Genomic DNA, 24335 nt, shown 5'->3' on the forward strand with positions numbered 1-24335 from the left:
CACGCTCCCAGTATCCTTTCCCCCCTTTACATTTCCTGCACAGGTTTCACTGGCTGGACAGAGCTGCTGTGTCCTGTTTTCTTTCTTGCCAAACAATGAGCCTAAGATTTCTGCTTATCATCTTAACTACCAAACTGGTACAATTCACTGGTGGAAATCCAGAAATGAAGAGTGAATTTCAGTGGATGCTTCCCTATACAATCAGATGAAAAGCATTATCACTGACTTTTTCAGCACACTTTAACACTGATGCTGGCCCTGCAAGTAGGCAGATTTCAGACATGGGCATGGACAGACGGCAGAGAGCCTCAGCAGCACTCTCGCTCAGTTTTCTCTCGTTAATCTTCTCTATCACAGCATTTAGCAGCAGTTACTGGTGCGAAGGGACAAGAAAAGTTGCAAAACCTTTCTGTACAGATCAGAGGAAAGGGACTCACTGCATCCGCTTCAATAGCTCTGATCTGAACAATAGCAACGCCGTTCAGTATATCTGGGAGACAGGCGATGACAAGTTCATTGACCGAAAGTTTCACGCTGGCATCTGGTATTCATGTGAGGAGATTATTAATGGGGAAGGTGAGTGACAGCCAGACACATTTACTTCAAAAAGTGTTTAGCCAAAATGTTTCCTGATTATCTCCTGCTCCCTGTTCTCCTGCTGCTGTAGTGCTGTATGTTTTGTTGAGGGGGAAAGGTATCAGCACAAGGGTGCCACTTCTCCAGAGGGAGAAGATCCAAAGCTTCAGGAAGGATCGGAAAGAAACATGTTCAAATAAACCCTTAGAAATACTGTTATGAAGTTTAGAATGGCAGACTGCAGTGCAGATTCTTGATTTCAGTGATTAGCATTAGATGGTTAGATGAGCATTAACTGACTAGGGCTACCACCATTAGAAATTAACAAGATTTGCTCTTCCGGTGAGAGAAGCAAGTTAAAAGGCTTTTAATGAGAAAGGTTTTAAATTGTTTTTTACTTTTCTGATATTATCTGTGAACTGGATTAAAATAAACGTGTCTGATGGGAATAATCTCTTTAGATCCCTGATTGCAAAATAGGAAGGGCAATGTTATTTCTTATTTTAAAATGTCATGTTAATGTACATATCATGTTAATTTACAGCAGCTCTTGCAAATACTACAGAAATGTGAGGAGTGTTTCCTAAGTAAAGAATTTCAAGAGAAGCCCTGATTTTGTGCTAAGAATGACATTTTATTGTAAAAGAAATGGATTCTCTTTTCTGGGTTTCCTCATTCTCTGTGCCTCCCACTAAGGAGATGAAATTTGATCATTTTCATCATGATGCTGTCACTCCTAAACAAAGGCAGAAGGTGCATTTTTCCCCCGCTGAAGAATAACTTGGCCATTTATTAATCATAAATGGTTGTACATAACCTAGCCCCACTCTGAGTAACACTAAACACCGAAATGGCATAGAATGAAATTAGTTTGCCATAAAATGAAACTGCTGATTGATCTTGGATCTTTGTAAAATAAGGCTGTTTATTTAGTACAAGTATGGTGCGCACTATAAGTCCAGATATCCAAGTTACTACAGTTTCTGCCCTTGTAGTCCCAAAGAGAGAGAGAAACAGAAAAAGGACAACAGAAGAGTCAGATCACTCCAGACCTATAAACGTCAAACCCTCGGCAACTAGCAGCCATAAATCTGGGGGTCCCAATTCTGCTGTGCACTGGGCTTGACATCTTACATTGTAAACAACAGGGATCAGCAGAGAAGCCCCTCTGCTAAGACAGAACAAAGACTAAGAGATGGGAAACAGAGACATTCTGGAGGGGGTGATCCCTATAGATTGCAGAGGGGAGAGAGCTTTTATATCTTGTGCTGTGAGTGGCTGAAAAGACGAGCTGATTGGAATCAATTTAATGAGCTTTGTTCAGGGGGCTGGGAGGGGGGTTTGAGACTGACTTGTGAGCGCAAGAGGCTGGAGCCAAGTTTACACAACTCTATGGGAGCAGGAAGCAGGGGCATTCTTTCGATCACCTGGAGGGGAAGCAAAGTGACAGAGTTTGGAGGGGCCACCACCTGTCAAGGGAACTCTGTTTTCACAATGAACCTTTTGAAAAATAATTTGAGAGTCTTCACCTAAGTTCCCCCCCAGCTTCGTCTCTGGCCCCTGATTGAAAGCGGGAGGGATTCTCTCACCTACCTCCAAACAGTGAGGCCACCCTCCCTTTATTCTTTTCCACTGTATGCCCTTGGGGCCCAACTCCTTTGCCACTGCATGTCCCCAGCACCCAACTCCTCTGCTGCTGCTGTTGCTTTACCCAGGCTGGAATGGCTGCTATGTTAGCCCAAGCAAATGCTTCAACACACAGATAGGTGGCACTACAGAGGAAATCCATTCCCTGAATTCACCACTAGATGGAGAGCTCTGCTCCACTCTCATCCCAGCCCCAGTCCTCCCTGTTCTACTTAGGGTGATCAGATGTCCCGATTTTATCGGGACTGTCCTGGTTATTACGGGCTTTGCGTTATATAGGATCCTATTACCCTGCATGACCCCCCATCCCGATTTTTCAAACTTGCTATCTGGTCACCTTAGTTCTGCTCCACAATCCCCTGTGCATTCTTTTCTCCCTTGTTAGAGGATTGGCCCTTTTCCATAGAGTACCCTGGGGGTGGCCATCGCCCTACCAGCCCAATCATGCACACACACCATTCAGCCAGGACGGGGCTCTAGAGGAGCAGAAAGTGGGTGTGAGTGTGTGGTGTCAGTGGGGAAAGGTGCTGTATGAAGACATCTGGATTTCCTAGCTTTTGTTGGAGTTGCTGCTTAGGGGGCCAAGGCAGAAGGCCAGGCCAAATCCCCCTGGGCCACAGGAACTGTCCTTTCATGAATCAAGGTGAACTTTCTTTTCTTATTCTGTGCACTTAGCAGGACAGTGCCAGGCCATTCCTCAAACTCTGGGCCTCGCTTGTCACCATTAGCTGCATCTACTGTCCAGTCTCAACTCCTCTTTATTGCAAAAAGGTGTGCACATGTTATATGATCATACACATTTCATTTTTTTTGTTAAAAATACTATTCATTTTTTGGTCAAAAACTTTTGGTTTGGGGTTTTTCAGTTTTCCAATCAAACTCAAACATTTTAAAGGAAAACAGACATAGTTCATGAAAAATTTCATTTCGTTTAAAACCCAATTCTCAGTCAAAAACAAGTTAACACAAAATGTTCAACTAGCCCTCGTAAAGACATACCTGTGTTTAGGGTTAGGCTGGTGAACCACAGTTATGAAGGGAAGGGAAGCTGGGGAAGAGGGGTCCATTTTCTTCTCCACATCTGGGACATCACAAACTACATCACAAGAGATGGGGACCTGGCCTCTCCCATGCTCTCTACAGTGGTCTCTTATTGATTAATAAAGAATTAAAGGAGGGCAATCAGCCCTCTAATCAGCATGCCAATCTATTTTATGGAAGATAGATCTTGTCAAAATAACTTGATATCTTTTTTTAATGAGGTTACAAGTTTGGTTGACAAAATTAATTGTGTTAATGTAATATACTTAGACTGCTGTAAGACTTTTGACTTGGTACTGCATGGGATCTTGATTAAGAAACTAGAATACTAAACAATTAACATGGCACACATTAAATGGATTAAAAACTTGCTAACCGACAGGTCTCAAAATGTAATTGTGAAGGAGGAATCATCATCATCAAACTGGTGTGTTTCTGGTGGGGTCCCGCAGGGATTGGTTCTTGGCCCTATGCTATTTAATATTTTTACTAGTGACTTGGAAGAAAACATAAAATCATCACTGATAAAGTTTGCAGATGACAAAAAGATTGGGGGAAGAAGACAGGTCACTGATATAAAGTGATCAGGATCACTTGGCAAAGTAGTTACAAGCAAACAATATGAGTTTTAAGATGGCAAATGCAAATGTATATACAACAAGTACCAAAGAATGTAGGCCATCCTTACAGGATGGGGGACTCTATCCTAGGGAGCAGTGACTCTGAAAAAGACTTGGGGATCATGATGGATAGTTAGCTGAATTTGAGCTCCCAGTGTGATGCAGTGGCCAGAAGGGTTAATGGGAGCCTTGGATGCATGAACAGAGGAATCTTGAGTAGAAGTAGAGAGATATTTTACTTCTGTATTTGATGTTGGTGTGACTGCTTCTGGAATACTGTGTCCAGCTTGATGCTCACAATTCCAGAAGGATGTTGATGATTTGAGAGGGTTCAGAGAAGAGCCACAAGAATGATTACAGGATTAGAAAACCTGCCTTATAGTGATAGACTCAAGGAGCTTCTCTTAGTTTAACAAAGAGAAGGCTAAGGGGTGACTTGATTAGTCTACACGTATTTCGTGGGGAGCAAATATTTGATAATGGGCTCTTCAATCTAGCAGACAAAGATATAACACAATCCAATGGCTGACAATTGAGGATTGACAAATTCAGACTGAAAATAAGACATAACATTTTATCAGTGAGGGTAATTAATCATTGGAACAATCCACCATAGGCCATGGTGAATTCTCCATCACTGGCAATTTTTAATTGCATGTTTTTCTAAAAGATCTGCTCTAGTTCAAAGAGGAATTAATTCAGTGAAGTTCTCTGGCCTGAGTTATGCAGGCGGTCAGACTAGAAGATCACAGTGACCCTTCTGGCCATAGAACCCACCCCACCCCCACTCCCCATCCCCTTTCCCAACATCCACATTGTACCATGTTCTGAAGTGTGGGAATGTTTGAGTGGTTCTGCTTTGTATTCATTTGTAGTGTGGGTGTACTAAGCTGCTTGAACCAGAACTGCTGAACAGCTCTTATAAAACAGATAAAGGAGCTAGCGAACAGAAGCAAATGGAAGTTTTGTGAAGGAGTTCTCCAGGTAAAGGAGGAGCAACTATGTGATGCTTGGAGTGAGTTTGTTGTCTATTTGTTTGTTGTTGTGTGCTTGCTACTTGCCATTTGCTGCTTGATGGAAATTTATAGTGTGGTCTGTCTGAGGAGCTGTTTGCTGAGCCTAGCAGCCTGTTAGGCAAGGCTGAGAGCTTCCTAACAAGGTTTTAGCCTGCCATCCTTTGATCCCTACTTCCTGTAGGATCCCTTGATAAGGGGGCATGGCTACTGAGGAACAGGGGTTTAAAAAGCCAGCCCCTAAGCGACCGGAGGAGCTAGCGAACAAGGGAGTGTTGCGAAGGAGTTTAGAGATGGAGCGTGAAAGCCAGACACATCCAGCAGTCTAAATTTAGGCAATAGTGCCCCCATGATTGAAAGAGGGCTCTAACCTGCTGCTTCTGGTTAAGCCAGTGGCTAGCCCTCCTGCAGCTTTGCAAGGGGGGAGTGTGACCAAAAGCATCCCTGTATTCACACCCTACACACCACTGCAACAAGCTTTGTGCAAAATATGCCTTGTTCGGTATCACTGGAAAACTAATAACTTGCTGGTCAATAACATGGTGAACTGTGTGTAGCAATGTTGTATGTCAAGTTATGAATCCCCTGTATGATGTTATTATCACATGTTCAAACCCACACAACCCTACCTAGGCAAAAGTTGTTAATGAGGTTTATCCTAAATGTTACCTTAATTTATAAATAAGTAATAAACAGGGTCCTTGAGACAGCAGGGGAAAAAGATGGCAGGAGACAAAGCAACGTTGCATTTCAGCAAACACAGATGAGGAGAAAGAGCATGGAGCCTCCTTCAACACCAGACTCTATGTTGCCTTCTTTACTGCTTGAATAAACTTTACTTTACAGGGTAAGTCTCAGAAGAATCTACTTCAAAGGTTCATTGGATTATAAGAGAGAGGGGCAGAGAACCCCAAGTTATATCTCTGTCTTTCACCTAAGAAGACAAAGGCACCAGCATCTTTGGGCCATTGGGAGAGATTCTGACCATCTTGCCGGAAGACTGGGGGCGAGAAAAGCCATCTTAACAAAGCCTGGAACCAAAACTTGGAAGATTAAGTTTCAGACTTTTAGATGCATGTTTTCACTTTTATTTGCTTGTAAACATTTCACTCTTAGAATCATAGAAACATAGAATTGTGGGACAGGAAGGGACCTCGAGAGGTCATCTAGTCCAGTCCCCTGCACTCATGGCAGGACCAAGTATTTTCTAAACTGATAGGTGTTTGTCTAACCTGCTCTTAAAAATCTCCAATGATGGAGATTCCACAACCTCCCTAGGCAATTTATTACAGTGCTTAACCACCTTGACATTTAGGAACCAACCTAAACATCCATTGCTGAAATTTAAGCCCAACACTTCTTGCCCTACCCTCAGAGATTAAAGAGAACAATTTTTCTCCCTCTTCTCCCTCTTAAAACAAGCTTTTATGTACTTGAAAACTGTTATCATATCCCCTTTCAGTCTTTTCTTCTCCAGACTAAATAAACCCATTTTTTTATGTCTTCCCTCATACGTCACGTTTTATAGATCTTTAATCTTTTTTGATGCTCTCTTCTGGACTTTCTCCAATTTGTCCACATCTTTCCTGAAATGTGGTGCCCAGAACTGGACACAATACTTCAGTTGAGGCCTAACCAGTGCGAAGTAGAGCATAAGAATTACTTCTTGTGTCTTACTTACAACACTCCTGCTAATACATCCCAAAATGATGTTTGCTTCTTTTTTTTTTTTTTTTTTTTTTTGCAACAGTGTTACACTGTTGACTCATATTTAGCTTGTGGTCCACTATGACCCCCAGATCCCTTTCCGCAGTACTCCTTCCTAGGCAGTCATTTCCCATTTTGTATGTGTGCAACTGATTGTTCCTTCCTAAGTGGAGTATTTTGCATTTTCCCTTATTGAATTTCATCCTATTTACCATTTCTCCAGCTCATTTTGAATTTTAATCCTGTCATCCAAAGCATTTGCACCCCCTCACAACTTGGTATCATCCACAAACTTTATAAGTTTGTCATTATCTAAATCATTGATGACGATATTGAACTGAATCAGACCCAGAACTGATCCCTGCAGGACCCCACTCATTATGCCCTTCCAGCTTGACTGTGAACCACTGATAACTACTCTCTGGGAATGGTTTTCCAACCAGTTACTAGCTGCACCTAGATTGTATTTTCCTACTTTCCTCCTTCCCCTCCCCACAGTGCCTCCTGCCCACTGCTGAACAGTGGCGGGTGGGAAGTGCTGGGGGAGAGAGGTGGAGCTGATTGGCGGGGCCCGCCAGTGGGTGCTGAGCACCCATTCTTTTTTCCCCATGGGTGCTCCAGCCCCAGAGCACCCACAGGGTCGGCAGCCAATCTTTAGTAAACTAATTAAAGATTTATTAATAAAAAAAGAAAAGAAGAGCGTTATTAAAAGGTTAAAATGAATCATATACATTACAGCTGATTTCAGAGTCTCTAGATCAGGATAGTAGCAGTGATGTTAAATCTGCTAGCCTGCAATAAGTCTCTCTGGATCAATCCATCTTGTGGATGTTACCCAGGAACACAACATGTTTGAGATACCAATACATTGCGAAGATTTATAGCTTCATATACAATGACAATACAGGCATATAAACAGGATAACATTGTTCAACAGATCACAACTTTTCCGTTTTCCCTTGATACCTTACAAGGCATACTTTGTATAAGATTTATCACAATTGTGCAACTGTGTTGATACATCAGTGATCATACCTTAGTGTAAGCATGTGTGGCGCTCTGCACCTCAAAGCAGCACCCTGGAACCCACATCTTTCTTTTTCTACAGCATCAAAAGGTGCATGGGGGATGGAGTTGTGGGTGCATGGGGGTGAAGTTGGGAGTGCCTAGGGGATGGGGGTGCATGAGGGTGAAGTTGGGATACAAAGGGGATTGAGGGATAGGAATGGGGATGAAGTTAGGGGTGTATGGGGGTGAGGTTGGGAGAGACTGAGTCCAGCACTAGCTTGGACCTCTCTCCCCTCCCACCAGAGACCACAAATCTCCCTGAATTTATTTGAAAATGTTTGTCATTATGCCCTAACCAACAAGATCTGTTACTGATCACTTTGAATTGTAACAGTTTCAGTACCTGAGGTATTTGCAACCTTTCCATTTTCTGCCAGTCCTAGTCAAATACCCTTTCCCTTAGCCACGTCTGAGTGGTTATTGGGCTGCACAAGGACTGGCGACTCCAAGGCCTAGCTGCTTAAGTACCTACAATGTTTGCTTCCATTGTATTTAATTTAGATGGACTAAATGGGCCCAAAGAGTCAAAGGTTTTAACACAACTCTGGCAATGTCCAGCATTAAACAGTTTTAAACAAGATTTGGCGTTTTGTCTGCGGAGACCTCAGCCTGCTCAGTACAATGGCAAACAACGCATTAAAAATCTTTTTGTTAAAGATACAGAAAAAGGAGAAAGCGTTAAAGCATTTGAAATGTAAAGTATTAAGTAAGTTTTCATTTTAACAACAACCCTTATTCCCTTTCCCTTTAGGTAGAAAGAGTCTTTAGAAAAACTGCCTCCCCCTGTCTGACAGCCATTTAGATGATATTAAAAATGGTAATAGCTGTTCTTTTGGGGGGAAAGAGAAGTTAGTTGAGGAGGGATAGAGCTGTTGTTGCTATGGTTGTCCAATCCCACTTCATGGAAGATAAAACAAGACAAACACAGGAGTGAAAAAGAAAAGAACAGCAAAGATAGAAAATGCAGCTTCTGCATCTGGTGTTGACTCTCACTTGCAACCTCACTGATGGAGAAATATAGGCCCAGCAACATAAGCATGGCACATGGTGTGATCAACCACACCGAGACTTGGGAAACTTGTACCAGCATCACGCTGTTTAGGGAATTGATTTTATTTGCCTTTCTGGTCACAGTGTTGCAAAATATACAATCCTGGCTAAAGGACACTGTGTGTGTGCGTGGGCATGCGTATGTGACAAAGTCTCACATCCCAGGTGGTGTTCGGGATATAACTGGAGCCAGTGAAGGTGATGATGTCATCTGGATCCCTCTCTCTGCCTGGTCTGATCAGGACAGCTCTCAGGATCAGGATGACAAACACATAATGGTGACATGATGGATCCTGGAGCCCCAGGAGACAGGGAGTGTGGCAGCCATGATGGTGAAGATTGCGCCTTCCCCTTTTTTCAGTCAGCAATTGTCCCCTAAAATCTTTTTTGAGGACCCCAGAAGGGAGTGATGGGTGGAATACCCCATCCCTTCATTATTTCGTTCGCCAATTTGGCCTAAATTCTGACACACCAATTTTGGTTCATTAATTTCCAGTCCCACACTTCTCTTGTTTACCCAACTTGATCGTAACACAGTCCTTGAGTTATATCATTTGGCCTTTTGTTTGTACTAATTTGTCTCCCTTTTGCACCTTTTCTCATTAACATTTATTGTTATAAGTTATTGTGACACATTATAAACTTTCTCATAGTTTTTACAGTTGAGCTCACAATTCAGATAAATTTGTCGGCCCAATTATTACACCACCTCTGGGTTGTGGGACACCTCACACTCTACTGGCACCCTAGGTTTACTGAGCAACCCCAATGATTACAATGGTCTTGCTAGTGCCATATACAGAAATTGTATCACCTCCCTATTGGTACTCAATATTCCCCTGTTTATTCATCCAAGTATTGCATTAGGCATCTTAGCCTCACACTGGGAACTTCTCTGCATTTGTTTTCCACTATGCCATCTAAATCCTTTTTGAAGTCATTGCTGTCCTATCTTCTGGTTCATGTGTGTATGACCTTGCATTAGGCTATATCCTATGCAGTCTGAACTGCTCTTTATAACTGATCTGTCCTTATTATCATGTTCCACTCCACCATTTTTGAGTCACCTACAAACTTTTTCGAAAGTGGTCTTATATTTTCTTCTAGATTGGGTCAAAAGAAACCTGATGAGGTTCAACAAGGACAAGTGCAGAGTCCTGCACTTAGGATGGAAGAATCCCATTCACTGTTACAGACTAGGGACCGAATAGCTAGGAAGCAGTTCTGCAGAAAAGGACCTAGGGGTTACAGTGGATGAGAAGCTGGATATGAGTCAACAGTGTGCCCTTGTTGCCAAGAAGGCTAATGGCATTTTGGGCTGTATAAGTAGGGGCATTGCCAGCAGATCAAGGGACGTGATCATTCCCCTCTATTTGACATTGGTGAGGCCTCATCTGGAGTACTGTGTCCAGTTTTGGGCCCCACACTACAAGAAGGATGTGGAAAAATTGGAAAGAGTCCCGCGGAGGGCAACAAAAATGATTAGTGGGCTGGAGCACATGACTTATGAGGAGAGGCTGAACGAACTGGGATTGTTTAGTCTGCAGAAGAGAAGAATGAGGGGGGATTTGATAGCTGCTTTCAGCTACCTGAAAGGGGGTTCCAAGGAGGATGGATCTAGACTGTTCTCAGTGGTACCAGATGACAGAACAAGGATTAATGGTCTCAAGTTGCAGTGAGGGAGGTTTAGGTTGGATATTAGGAAAAACATTTTCACTAGGAGGGTGGTGAAGCACTGGAATGGGTTACCTAGGGAGGTGGTAGAATCTCCTTCCTTAGAGGTTTTTAAGGTCAGGCTTGACAAAGCCCTGGCTGGGATGATTTAGTTGGGAATTGGTCCTGCTTTGAGCAGGGGGTTGGACTAGATGACCTCCTGAGGTCCCTTCCAACCCTGATATTCTATGATTCTATGATTTTTTAGTCTCTAAGGTGCCACAAGGACTCCTTGTTGTTTTTGCTGATACAGACTAACACGGCTACCACTCTAATTTATAATTGTTTGGGAACCTGGACTCTGAATGTCCTGAGTTTTGTGCAGTTACTATAATAAATTTAGTGTTTTATTCACTTAGTTTGGGCTGGAAAATATAGTGCACGGTATAGTAAAACAAGTGCTCCTCTTGGGGCAGTTCTAAACTAAAACCAGCACGTACGTTTATACATGCATTCAGTGAAATGTCTTTCATGACAATTTGAATACAGGAGGACATTTTGCCTTTCTTTGCATTGTAGTCATCTAGTTCTGCATTTTATTTTTAAACTTTAAATTTGTATATGTCTTTTAGGTGAGAAATGTAGAAGTTTTATCAGTCTGACTCCACCTGCAGATCGAGGTAAATATATATTTCCAGTACTTCAGGGCTCTGTAACCTTCCTACTTTACAATTAGCATTCTAAACATTTTCCCCTTTGTGCCTTTGGAAATATCCCCTTTAATCTCTTACGAAGGCTTTGGGGGCTTTATTTGGGTTTTCCAAACTCCAAGATGAAGCCCAAATCTGATAAAATATAAGGGTGGGAGTTTCCAAAGCACTGGACCTGATTGTAAAGGTATTTAGACATCCAGTGTGGTGAGAAAAGCTGTTTTGTTCAACTCTTGCTTAGTCTAAAAGTTTAGGATTTAGAATGCGTGTTTACTTTTTATTTTCATAAGGAACTATCTCTGATCTTTAGGCCTACCACATATAATCTCTTAAAATCTATATTTGTGTAGTTAACAAACTTTTTTTAATGTTTTATCCTTATCCGTGAGTTTGTCTACTAACACGTCAACTCCCTTCTCACCTCAGTGGTGGATAGATAGTGCATTAGCTGAGTAGGATGAACAGGGTACTCTGAATTCTGCTTAGTGAGGCTCAGGGAGGGGGCATAGATGGCTCTTTGCTAACTTCCTGCCTCACAGCCCTGGGGTAACTTCAGGGGTGCTCTAATTTACCCTGGCTGGAACAACTCCCAAAGGGCTCTTCTATCAGCTCAGGCTCCCCACAGTGTAGTGAGCTCTGGCCATGCCTACTCAGACTCCTGGAGGCGAGAAGTGGGTAGTGTATACCTGGCTATGCCAACCTCCCTTTACACAAGGGGAATTCCAGCTACCCTGTAAGAGCAGGATTCCTTCCCCTTTGAGCCACGCGACACAGTGGCAGAGTTCAGGTTATTTTCTAGTGAACAATGGGTTATCTTATGCTTGTCCATGTATGTAGCACTTGTAGGAAATGAGACTACACAAATATCTCTTCACCTTCCATTAACTGTGGATTTCTGCATTCTGGTGTCTAATCTAACTGCCATTTTAGGCACCAAAATCCCAGAATCAGGTCCCACTGGGATTCACAAAACCCCCACTCAGCTGATCCTGAATGCTGTAGGTGCCTAAACTCACTCAGTGTCTCCATTCTTGCAGTAAAAGCTACCTGGGTTTCTGTTTCTGTGCTTTGCACAGTGCAAACCCATGCTAGGCGTCCACACATCTAAGTTCCAGAGCAAGTCACAAACTGGGGGAAAATAGGTGTTCCTCCACCTAGTTTGTCTGCGGGGCCCTATCCAGTGAGTGCTCAGAGCTTTGCCTATCGGATCAAGCCCCTACAGGTGAGCTTACATGGAAGAGTGGTGCGGGGTGGGGGAGGAGGAGGAATTCCCTCATAACTTTTAGCCCGGGGTTAGGGCACTCACCTGGGAACCCCCCACTTCAAATCCCACAGTCACCTGAAAGGAGAGAAGAGATTTGAAAAATGATCTACCATCTCCCTGGCGAGCATCCTAACCACAGGGCCATGGACTATTCTACTATGGCGACTCCCCCATCTCTCCTGTTGAAGCTGCTGCATTGTGGATAATAACTAAAAAAAAAAAAGGTATGGGAGTAGGGGGACTGGATCCTGAGTTACCCATCTCATAAGGGAGCACGCTAACCAGCAAGCTACAGAGTCATTCTCTCTCTCTGTCACGGTCTCTCTCTCTCTCTCTCATTGGCAACAGCTTCACAGGAGAGACTGAGGGAGGCCCTAGATCAGAATATCCCTCAGCCCAGGGATTAGGGCATACATCTGATAGATGGCAGATCCCTGTTCAAACTCCTTCTCCCCCACAGGCGGTCTCCCACATCCCAGGTGAGTACCCTAAGCACAGGGCTAAACGTTAGCAGGGATGTCTTTCTTGCTAAGATGGTGTAGGCACCTACTGACAAGAAAGGGTTTGTAGCTGAGAATCTCAAGCAGAGCTAGGCATCTCCCTGAAGCCCAGATTTAGGCACCTATCTCTGCCCCACCCCTTGCTCTGGCATCTCTCATTGGCTAGCTTACGCAAGGAGCCCCCTAGCATGCTGATGTTTGTGAATTGCAGTCTACAGTGCCTGTCTCTCCCCATTCACTCTATAGGAAGCCTAGGTTCCGAACTCAGGCTTTGTGAATTGCAGGGATTTTCTAGGCACCTAAAAGTTAGGTGTGGTGATGCTCAGTATGACTGTGTCTAAGTTCCTAGGTGAATCTAGCCCGAGGTGTCTGAAGTTGGGCATCAAAATTAGTGAACACTTGCCACTTTTGTCCTTAATCTTCTTGTGCCTCAGTTCCACACAGATAAAGTGGGAGTATGTACTGGGGGCTACAAACCCCATATTGAGCGTAGACAGAGGGAGAGGAGAACCTCTCCTGTTTACAAGCAAGCAGCTTGATCCCACCACCCCGCAGCTGCCAGAGCTGCCAATCACGGAGACAGGCACCCACAGCAGCAAACAATAAAGGAAACAAGACCTGATATCAAGGAGAGAGTTCAGAGATGGAAGGGGAGGCAGAAAGGCCTGGGATAGTAAAGGGGAGACAGCCCTGCACCAGGCTGTCTCCAAGAAAGAACCAAGAGACTGAAGCAGACTGCAAGCCCTATAATCGAAGGCCTTCTAGTCTTAATTAGAGGTGAAAGTCTAAGTATTGACCTGATTGAAGAGATGCTACGGGTAGTCAGCCAGGAGAAGCTGGAGCCCCTTGAAAGACCACACCAATGACCACCACAGGGTAATATCATCCCCTCTCTCAGGGGTGCTGTGAAAATACATTCATTAATGTTTGTAAAACATGAAATGTGATCCTATGGGGATAACTACCATAGAATGCCCAAGAGGAAATTACCAATTGTGTGTTCAGTGTAGGGCTTGAATGGTGTGTGGTAAATAAATAAGGTCTGAGGCCTCTAAATAAGGAGGACAAAAGAAATATTCAGTCATTGAGTATCATCTGTGCCATGCACTGAATAAGCTAAATTAAGTGGATAAATCTAATACTAGTTAATGCTTTAAAAAATCTAGAAGAAAATACAACCTCCTTCTTCAGGGCTTAAGCCTATCTTTAACTATTAGGGATCCAGATAAAACCTTCCTAGGGAGGGGCAGATTATCCTACACCTGCCCATTGCAAGGTTTCTTGCATCTTCCTTTTCAGCAGCTGTTATTAACCAATGTCCAAGACAGAAGACTGGGCTAGAGGGATCTAGGGTCTGATCCAGTCTGGGAATTCCTGGGTTAGAGAATGAACTAAGGTTGGTGGGATGTGGAAACAAAATGCATAATAAAAATGATTTCCTCTTCCCTTCCCTATGCTTTGAGGCAAACCCACAGCCAGACCAGGGCTGCTCACTCACGTGACATGATTCACTACTCCCACAGAGCCTGCACTGACTCAGCTCTCAGGCATGCTGCAGCAGCCTATCCCTGAGTAGGCTCTGGGTCAGATGACCTCAGGCACAGGTATTTCACTCAGCCCAGCAGAGCTGTAAGTTAGTCTGTGCAACAGCGCTACCTGGCTAGAAACCCTCCTACTGCCTCACAGAATCCCTAGGCTTCCAGCCTGACCCTAGCCTCACCTGAGTCATGTTCTTGCCTGCTTCAGTCTTGTCTATGGCCTGCCCTGACCCTGATCCCCAGATTATTGCACTAATTCCAACCCAGCTTTGACTTTTGGCCTGCATTGAGTTCTAACTACGATGCTGATTTCGCTTGTCCATGGATGATAATCACAATTCTGACCCACGGTCTGTCCCTGGGCCCCAGTTTCAGTGCTGCCTTCAGCCTGGTCCTAACCCTATGTTCAGCTTCAAACCTTGGTACCAGTTCTCACCCACTGATCCAACCGCCAGGCCTGACTGCCTACAATCCAGAGCCTGATAGTTTGCACAGACTCCACTGTAGTGGACCCCAGGCCTAGATGGACCACCTGGGTGCTGCAGCCCGAGAAATGTCATCCCAACTCCAGAACCTCGAGAACCAATTGCCCAGCTAAAGTTAGAGAATGCTTCCCTCCAAGTGCTGGTTCAGGCCCCTCCAGGATCTTTTGGCCCACCCATGTTAGAAGCCCTGGAGTGTGGTTCAAAAATTCCCTTGCCAGAGTGGTTTGATGGTGACTGCCACATGTTTTGAGGTTTTTATTAACCAGTGTCACCCACACGATCAGATGAAGGTGGGATTTGTTATCAATGTACTGTCTAGAGAAGCCCTAGAGTGGGCCTCACCCATCCTGGAACAGGTCAACATGATGCTTGGCCATTTTGAGTACTTCATCCATTTCTTCTTGTTAATATTCAGTGACCCCAACCAAGTATGCAACATCAAAGCAGCCCTATAGTTCCTCAGCCAGTGTTAGTGACCTGTCTCCACCTATGCAGTCCACTTCTGGAGCCTGACCACTGGTATGGTTTGGAATGATGCACCCCAAATCTATAATTTCCATTGGGGATTGAATGATGCTGTAAAGGAGGATCTGGCTCTTGTTCCCCTCCCCTTCCCCCCCCCCCCCACCATGCTGAGTTGGTACCCTACATCAAGCTTTGCATAAGAATCAAGAACCAGCTGCTCGAGCATTGCCTGGAAAAGAAATAGGCTTCTAACCATTCCCAGCCTAGTGTCAAGGGCCCCATGCATGTCCTTTGCCCAGTTCCAGACTTGATCCCATGCAAACTGATAGCACCAGGGAGTTCATCACAGATCAACAGAAGGATTACTGGTGCCGAAATGGCCTTGCCTGTACTGCAGAGAAAGTGGCCACTTCACCTCAGAGTGCTCTCACAATCCCAGACTCGCTACAGTGCCAGAAAACCACTCGATCCAGCCCCGGTAGAGGAGTCATGGCTGGACCTAATGCAGAGAGCAAACCCCCAAATGGATCTACTCTGCAGCCTACATTTGCCCATGCACCATTGGAGCACCACCAGCCACACCAGCAGATCCCCCTCCAGCTCTGGGTCCCAGCCACACCTGAAGTAAGCTGTACCCTGCTTTCATTGATCAACTCTGGGTTGTCCAGAAACTTTATGGACTTCACCTATGCTGGAGCCAACCATTTGCCCAGGCAGAGGAAGCGTGTCCCAGAGCAGGTGAAGACTATTGATGGTAGTATGCTGACTTCCGGCCAGTTTCCTAAAAAACAGCACCTCTCCAGGTCAAGATAGGAGACCACCAGGAAATTATGCAGTTTGACATTCTCCTGCTGATCATGAGCTCCTAGAATGGATCAGTACAGCAAAGATCTTCATCAAGCTTAACTTGCATGGTGCATACAACTTGGTCTGCATCAGGGAGGGTGACAAATGGAAAACCACTTTCTGCATCAGGTATTGCCACTATGAGTACCTGGTTATGCCCTTTGGCCTCTCCAAAACCATGGCCACATTCCAGTATTTCATGAATAATATCTTCAAAGATATGTAGACCAATTCATTCTGATCTACTTAGATGACATCCTCATCTTCTTAGAAAACCAGACTCTGCATGACCAGCGTGTCCAACAAGTGCTGAAACACCTCAGGAAAAATGACCTGTATGCCAAACCAGAAAAATGTGAGTTTGACTGCATCACCATTGATTTCCTGGATTACGTCATCTTGTCTAATGAGATCACTATGTATCCACACCATCATTGTGGACTGGGCCTGTGACATCCAATGCTTCCTGAGATTCACAAACTTCTATTGGAGGTTCATCACCCAGGTAGTGTCCCCCATTACCTAACTCTGCCATAAGAATTCCGCATTCATCTGGCAGTCAGAGGCCCAATGGGCTCTTGAGCAACTAAAGAAGGCCTTCATCTCTGCACCTATATTGAAGCACCCAAACCCATCCCAGCCTTTTGTTGTCAAGACAGACACTTCCAATTATGCCATTGGAGCAGCACTGTCAGAATCCCAGAGTGTCACCAAGCATTCTCCATCCATGAACATTCTACTCCAGAAAGCTAAGTCCCACAGAACAGAGCTACAAAATCTATGACAAAGAGCTGCTAGCCACCAGGACCACCTTTGAAGAGTGGCATCACCTCTCAGAGGGTGCATATTTCCCCATCCAGGTATTCACCAACCATAAAAACTCAGAACACTTGTGATCCACGAAGACCAAATCCAATGGTCCCTGTTTGTTTCTTTGTTCTTGTCTGAAGTTCATGCTGCATTATTGTTCTGGAGGCAAATGGCAAGCCTGATGTATTCTCCCACAAGAGGGAGTACCTTGATGGCAAGGAAGGACCATCTGAACTTTCCACCATCCTGAAGACCCACCATTTCACCAATGTATTAGTGAACATGGACCTCTTATCCCTTGTAAAATCCTCTCTACAGAGCTACCAGTTTGCGAGTAAACAGATGTTGCACAATACCAAGCCCGACCCAGGCTTCTCCATTAGAAATGGAGTACTTCCATTCAAATACTGTGTTTATGCCCCCACAGGCCCGTACCATCTTGCAACTCTCTGACTATGCCACAACTCCCCTCTGGACAGCTATTTTGGACATAGAAGACCACAAAACTGATTGTGTGACATTTCTGGTGGTCTAGACTGCACACCTCTGTGAGATCATACATTGACTCATGTGAAGGTTCCCATGCTGTATGAAGGTCCCCCATACTAAGCTGCTGGGATACTTGATCTCCCTACATATTTCATCCCAACCCTGGGAATCAATATCAATGGATTTTATTGTGGAGCTCCCTAACTCCAGAACTGTAGTCATAGATGTAGACCTTCTATCCAAGATGTCTCACTTCGTGCTCTGCTGTAAGATTCCCACGGCAGAAATGACAGCCCATGTTGTCTTTGACCATGTTTGCAAGCTGAATGGGTTATCTTCCAATATCATGTCAGACCGCAGACCGGATTTTGTCGCCCACCTTTGGCAGGAGCTCTTCTGCCTCTTAGATGTTGACCTACATCTCTCCACTACTTGTGATGCCCAAATGTATGGGCAGTCAGAACAGACATGTGGTGGTTTCCACCAGGACAACTGAGTCCAACTCCTACCCTTTGCAGAGTTTGTCTATAACAATTCTAAACATAAGTCTACCCAGCAAAGCCCCTTTTTCTCCAGCTACAGTTTCCACCCCAGGTTCTACCCATCATGAACCTCAACTTCCCACATCCCTGCAGCCTCTGATCTGGTCGAATACCTCCTTCATATCCAGGAGGAAGTAAGCTTGACACCACCAAGGCAGACTATAAGTGGTTTGCTGACCACCACTAATAGACCAAACCTCCCATCAGTGTTGGCTTTACACAAAACACTTGGACACCTCATGTCCCTCACACAAACTTGACTACTGGTACCTTGGTCCCTTCCTTGTCATTTAGCAAATTAAGTTGGTCACTTTCTGCCTCCAGTTACCCCCCACCGCGACATGTTCCATGTCTCCCTACTGAAATAGCACAACCACAACTCCCTGTCAGGATGAACAAAAGCTCTTTCTCCTCCAGTCATGGTGCTAGGTCAGGAATAATAACTGGTGAATCAGGTCCTCAGAGAAGCTCCTATACCTAATAGATTGGGAAGGTTATGGCCCAGAGGAGCACTCATGGGACTGGGAACCAGTGAGCAACATCCGTGGCCCCAACGTGATCTGTGACTTCCATCAGTCCCATCCCAACAAACCAGTCCCAGGAATGCCTGGGATGCACCCTCATAGGAGGGTAAGGAGAGCAACCCCACAACCAGACCAGGGCTACTCATTCAGGTGATATGACTCACCCCTCCAACAGAGCCTGCAGTGACTCAACCATGCTGCAGCCCAGAGCAGGAACTGGGTCAGATGACCCCCAGGAACAGGTATTTCCCTGACCCCACCAGAGCTGCAAGTTAGTCTGTGCAACAGCACTACCCAGCCAGGAACTCTCCTGATGCTTCATGTGTCACAGACTCCCTCGGCTTCCAGCCTGCCTTCAATTCTGTCCCTGTTCCTGCCCCCCAACCTTTCCTGAAGCTTCCTTCAGCCTTGTCTGTGCCCTACCCTGACCCTGATCCAGCCCTGTTCCTGACCTGCTTCAGCTCTGCACCCACCTCCTGACCCCAAGACCATTGCACTGACTTCAACCCAGTTTTGACACTTGTCCTGCATCCAGCCTCTGACTACAAACTTGAATCGGCTTGTCTACAGACATTGATCACAGTTCTGACCCACAGCCTCCCCTGGTTTCCATGCTGCCCTCAGCCCAGTCCTGACCCCATGTCTGGCTTGGACCACCACAACCAGCACCAGACCTGACTGTCTAGAACCCAGAGTCTGACACATGCTCTCTCTTCCAGAATGCAAACTGGGACACCCTCCCTCCCGCAGTGAATGGTAGTGTCCCCTCCAAGTTTCCACCCATAAACCTCACTGCTGTCCCTTGTGCTTTCACAACTCATGCATACTGATGCCAGCGGCAACTGGAAGTATCCAGCATCTCTGAAGATGGGTACTTCCCCTGCCCCAATGCTGTTTCAGCTTTCTTGCCCCACAGACAGTGCTCTCAGGAAGGCAAAGGGATTAATTTCATCAGGTAACCCCTAGATCTTGTATTTATGTGAAGGGGTAAATAACACTTCCTTATTCACTTTCTCCACACCATTCATGATTTTATAGACCTCTATCATATCTGCTCTTAGTCATTTCTTTTCTAAGCTGAATGGTCCCTGTCTCTTTAATCTCTCCTTGTATCAAGTATCAGGGGGTAGCCATGTTAGTCTGTATCCACAAAAACAACAAGGAGTCTGGTGGCACCTTAAAGACTAACAGATTTATTTGGGCATAAGCTTTCATGGGTAAAAAATCCACTTCTTCAGATTCTCCTTGTATGTAAGCTGTTCCATACCCTAGTCATTTTTGTTGCCATTCTCTGCACCTTTTCCTATTCTGATATATCTTTTAGTTTATATTAGCTGCAGTTAGACCGTTTTTAATCCATTTAATGCGTGCCATGTTTATTTTATATCTTTTGAAGTTTTTAATCAAAATATCCCTGTAGTAACAATTCAAATGCCTTACAGAAGTCTATGCATATCTCATCAACACTATTACCTGTATCAGCCAAACTTGTAAACTCAACAAAAAAGGATTATCAAGTTAGTTTGACAGGATCAATTTTCCATAAACCCATGTTGATTGGCAATAATTATATTACCCTCCTTTAAATCTTTATTAATCAAATCCTCTATCACCTGCACCATTATCTTGCCTGGGATAGTTGTGAAGCTGACAGGATCTTCCCTTATTAAATACCAGCACCACATTAGCTTTCTTCCAGTCTTCTGGAACTTCCCCAGTACGCCAAGACTTATTGAAAGTCAGTATTAATGGTCCAGTGAGCTACTCAGCCAGCTATTTTTAAAATTCTTTGCTGCAAGTTGTCTGGACCTGTACAACTTTAGTAGCTGCTGTTTAACATCCTCTTGAGACATTAGTGGAATGGAAATAGTATTATCATGTGATATGACTACATCATCCGTTTTTTTTCTCAAATACAGAACAGAAATATTTATTCAACACATCTGTGTTTTATGCTTTATTATTGATAATTCTACCATTTACATCTATTAACCGACCAATACCATTGTTTGGATTCTTTTTGTTCCTAATATGTTGTAAAAATTCCTTCTTAACTTTGCTGGCCATAGATTTCAGCTTGTCTCCTTTTGCCGCCATTATCAATTTTCTACAATTTTTAGCTTCTGATTTATTTTCATTACCATCAACTTCTCCTTTCTTCCATTTGTTATATATTATTTTTAACTTTATTGTAGCTGCTTTCATTTCCCCTCCAAACCAGATCAGTTTTTTGACCAATACTGTCTTCTTGCTCCATTGTAGGATTATTGCTTTCTGGGGATCTAGTAAAGTGGTCTTAAGCAATTTCCAATTATCAGTCACATTTTTCTGATTAAATTCCTCCTCCCAGATGATTTGGTTCTAAATTTATTTTTGCTTTGTGAAATTGCCCCTTTTAAAGCACCAAGTATATGTATCACTGGTCTGGCCTCTGTTCTGCTTGCATGTTATAAATGTGATCACTGGTAACTTACTTACCATTAATTTTTAGTTCTACGATCAGTTCTTCTTTATCTGTTAAGATGGAGCCTAATGTAGAATGTCTCTTTGGTATCTAAGTATGTTTAAAGTCAGAAGTTGCCTGGGCACCCTCACAGATAGAAATGAAGAAGAAAGAAATGTACTAAATGTCTGTAATGACTGCTAATATCAGTGCTATTGATTTGTCTTTCCAGGTGTTTTGTGGCTGTCTATTGTAGCAGAGCTACTCTATATCATTTTGCTTCTAACTGGAGCCACTTTGATGTCAATAGAAGTGTGCTACTACACTACAATCATTGATGGGTTAAAGCTCAACGCCTTTGCTGCGATATTCACTGTACTAGCAGGTACAGTTTAGGATTTATATATTGTAACTTTTCAAGATGTAACTTTGAGTTGCAATGCTAAATGCTTCTGTGGTAAAAAATTTAATTTATGGACCAGATCCTTAAATCAAAGAGTTTTGCCTGAATGAGGACTGCAGGCTGGGGCCCTGGATTTTTTAATACTACTGTAAATGGCATCATTCATTACATCTAGAAAATGCAACACAGAGAAATCCGACTTGGTTTCAATAAATATGCCCTTCCATACTGAGATCCAGATAGCAGAGCTGGACCCAGCATGGTTTTGTGGAAAATAGGTCTTGTCAAACAATATTGATATCATTTTTCAGTGAGATTACAAGTTGGGTTGACAAAGATGTTTACATAATAGATTTCTGTAAGACATTTGACTTAGTGCTGATTACAGATTTAGCCCTATACAAAATGAATGTAACACTTGTTACATGGATTAAAAACTAGGGAACTGATATATCTCCAAAGTGAATGTAAATGGGGAATCGTCCTCCTAAAGGAATGTGTCTAGGGTTTTCCCAGGGATCAGTTCTTGGCCCAGTACGATCCAATCTCTTTATCAATAATTTAGAAGAAACCATAAAATTATTGCTGGTAAAGTTTGCAAATGAAACAGTAACTGGAGGACTGGTACATAATGATTCATAAATAAAAAAAAAACCACAGTGGACCATTAGATCATCTAGTCTGACCCCTTGTATAACACAGGGCACAGGACTTAATCCAGTTACTCTTGTACTGAGCCTATTAATTTGTATTTTACTAAAATATGTTTTCCAAAAAAACATCCAGTCATAAGTTGAAGACATCAAGAGCTGGAGAACCCACCAGTTCCCTTGGTATTTTGTTCAGTGGTTAATCACTCTCATTATTTAAGATTTGTGCTTTATTTCTAATTTGAATTTGCCTGCATTGGTTCTTGTTTTGCCTTTCACTGATGGATTAAAGAGCCCTTAGTATCTATTATTTTCTTCTCTTGAACATACGAAAACATCCTAATCAAATCACCTCTTGTTCTTCTTTTTGATAACCTGAACAGATTGAGTGCTGTCACTGGAAGGCATTTTTCCCAGTCCTTGAATTATTTTTGCGGATCTTTTCTGCATCCTCTCCAAATTTTCAACATTCTTTTAAAAATGTGGACACTAGAACTGGACACAGTTTTCCAGTATCTGTTCCCCTAATGCATATACAGAGGTAAAATCACCTCTCTACTTCTTCTCACTACTACCCTGTACATACATCCAAGGATCACATTAGTCCTTTTTGGCACAGCATCCCACTGTGTGCTTATGTTGAGTTGTTTGTCCACAGTGACCTTTTCAGAGTCACTGCTTTCCAGGATACAGTCCCCATTCTGTAGGTTTGGCCTGCATTCTTTACTCTTAGAAGAATGACCTCATATTTAGCTGTATTAAAACACATTTTGTTTGATTGGACCCAGTTTACTAATGAGGCCAGATTGCTCCTCATGACTGCCCGATTATCATCATTATTTACCACTTTACCAATCTTTGTGTCAGCGATATTTTATCAGCCTTGATTTTTATATTGATCATTGATATAAATATTGAATAGCATTGGGTCTCAAACTGATCCCTGTGGAACCTGCTAGAAACACCGCCACTCAGTGATGATTCCCCATTGACGACTGCTTTTTGAGATCGGTCAGCTAGCCAGTTCTTAATCCATATAATGCATGCTTTATTGTCATTGTGTAATGCTAACTATTTAACCAGAATGTTGCACAGTACTAAGTCAGACACTTAGACTTCTGTAAGGTGCTTAACATCTACACAATTATCTTTATCAACCAAATTTGCAGTCTCATCAAACAATGAAATCAAGTAGCATCAATTATATACTGTCCTTTACTGTCAGCTTTCCCATGATTTTGCTGAGGATTGAGGTCAGGCTAACTGGCTTATACTCACCCATGTCATCTCACTTTTCCTTTTTGAATACAGGCACAATATTAGTACTCTTCCAGTCTTCTGGAATTTCCCCGTTTTCAAAGATAGATTAAAAACTAACATCAGAGGGCCAGACATCTCTTCAGCCAGCTCTGTTAGGACTTCTGGGTGCAAGTTATCTGGGCTTGCTGATTTAAAAATATTCATCCCTAGTTGATGATGTTCAACATCCTCCGTGGTTAAACTGGAAAATATTTCATCACTTTACATGATATCAGGACACTGTCCTGCTTCTTTCCAAATACAGAACAGAAATATTTACTGAACACATGTGACTTTTTTTTGCTTTGTTGTTAACAATTTTACAATCTTGATTTAGTAATGGACCTTGTTTAGTACCTGTTAGTAAATAATAATACCTTTAGTTCTTTCTTTCTGTATATTTGATTAATTTATATATTTACTATTCTTTAGAATCTTTATCTTAAACAAAGAGTATGTCTGAATTCTAAGGCCCAGAACACAGGTCTTGACCAATAAGTAACCCTATTTAGCAATTTATTCATGATGCTGTATTTAATAACTCTAGGGCGCTTTCATGTCTATAAAACACCAGATATTCTTGTAAACCATCTCCTTAACATATAAATAAAATGCTGACATAAGCATATATAGACTAGGGAAACTAATAAGAGATTATTGTTATAGTAGATGTTTTCTGTTGGGGAAATCAACATGGAAGAATGATTGTGGGGTAAGAAAGACTCACTGAGAGATATTAAATTGAACAATTGTTAGTGCTCTCAGCTGTAAATAATCATGCCTTCACACATGAGTCAGGTAAACTGAGACTGTATAGAAATGACATCACAACATATGTTTCTAGGAGAATATTCTTGGCAACTAGGTTTCCTTTGTCTGAAACCCTATACAGTAAAAGCTGTGTTATCCGGCACTTTACTAACTGGAAAGCTCTATAAACCAGCATTTCTGATCCTCATTGAAAGTCTGGTTTATAGTCCGGTTGGCGCAGG

General features: G+C 43.1%; 1 protein-coding gene across 1 annotated transcript in view; it reads left to right on the top strand.

Moving 5' to 3' along the window:
• Nucleotides 1–281: 281 nt before the first annotated feature.
• The window catches only part of GSG1L2 (GSG1 like 2), a 48967-nt gene continuing 24913 nt past the window's right edge, over nucleotides 282–24335 (top strand). Inside the window, exons 1-3 of the mRNA XM_024206444.2 lie at nucleotides 282–576; nucleotides 11008–11055; nucleotides 21224–21376. Of these exons, the coding sequence (XP_024062212.1) occupies nucleotides 282–576; nucleotides 11008–11055; nucleotides 21224–21376 (496 nt within the window). The remainder of the gene's footprint in view (nucleotides 577–11007; nucleotides 11056–21223; nucleotides 21377–24335) is intronic.

The sequence above is a fragment of the Terrapene carolina genome, unplaced genomic scaffold (assembly GCF_002925995.2).
Source record: "Terrapene carolina triunguis isolate 2854851 unplaced genomic scaffold, T_m_triunguis-2.0 Scaffold192, whole genome shotgun sequence".
Lineage (NCBI taxonomy): Eukaryota > Metazoa > Chordata > Testudines > Emydidae > Terrapene > Terrapene triunguis.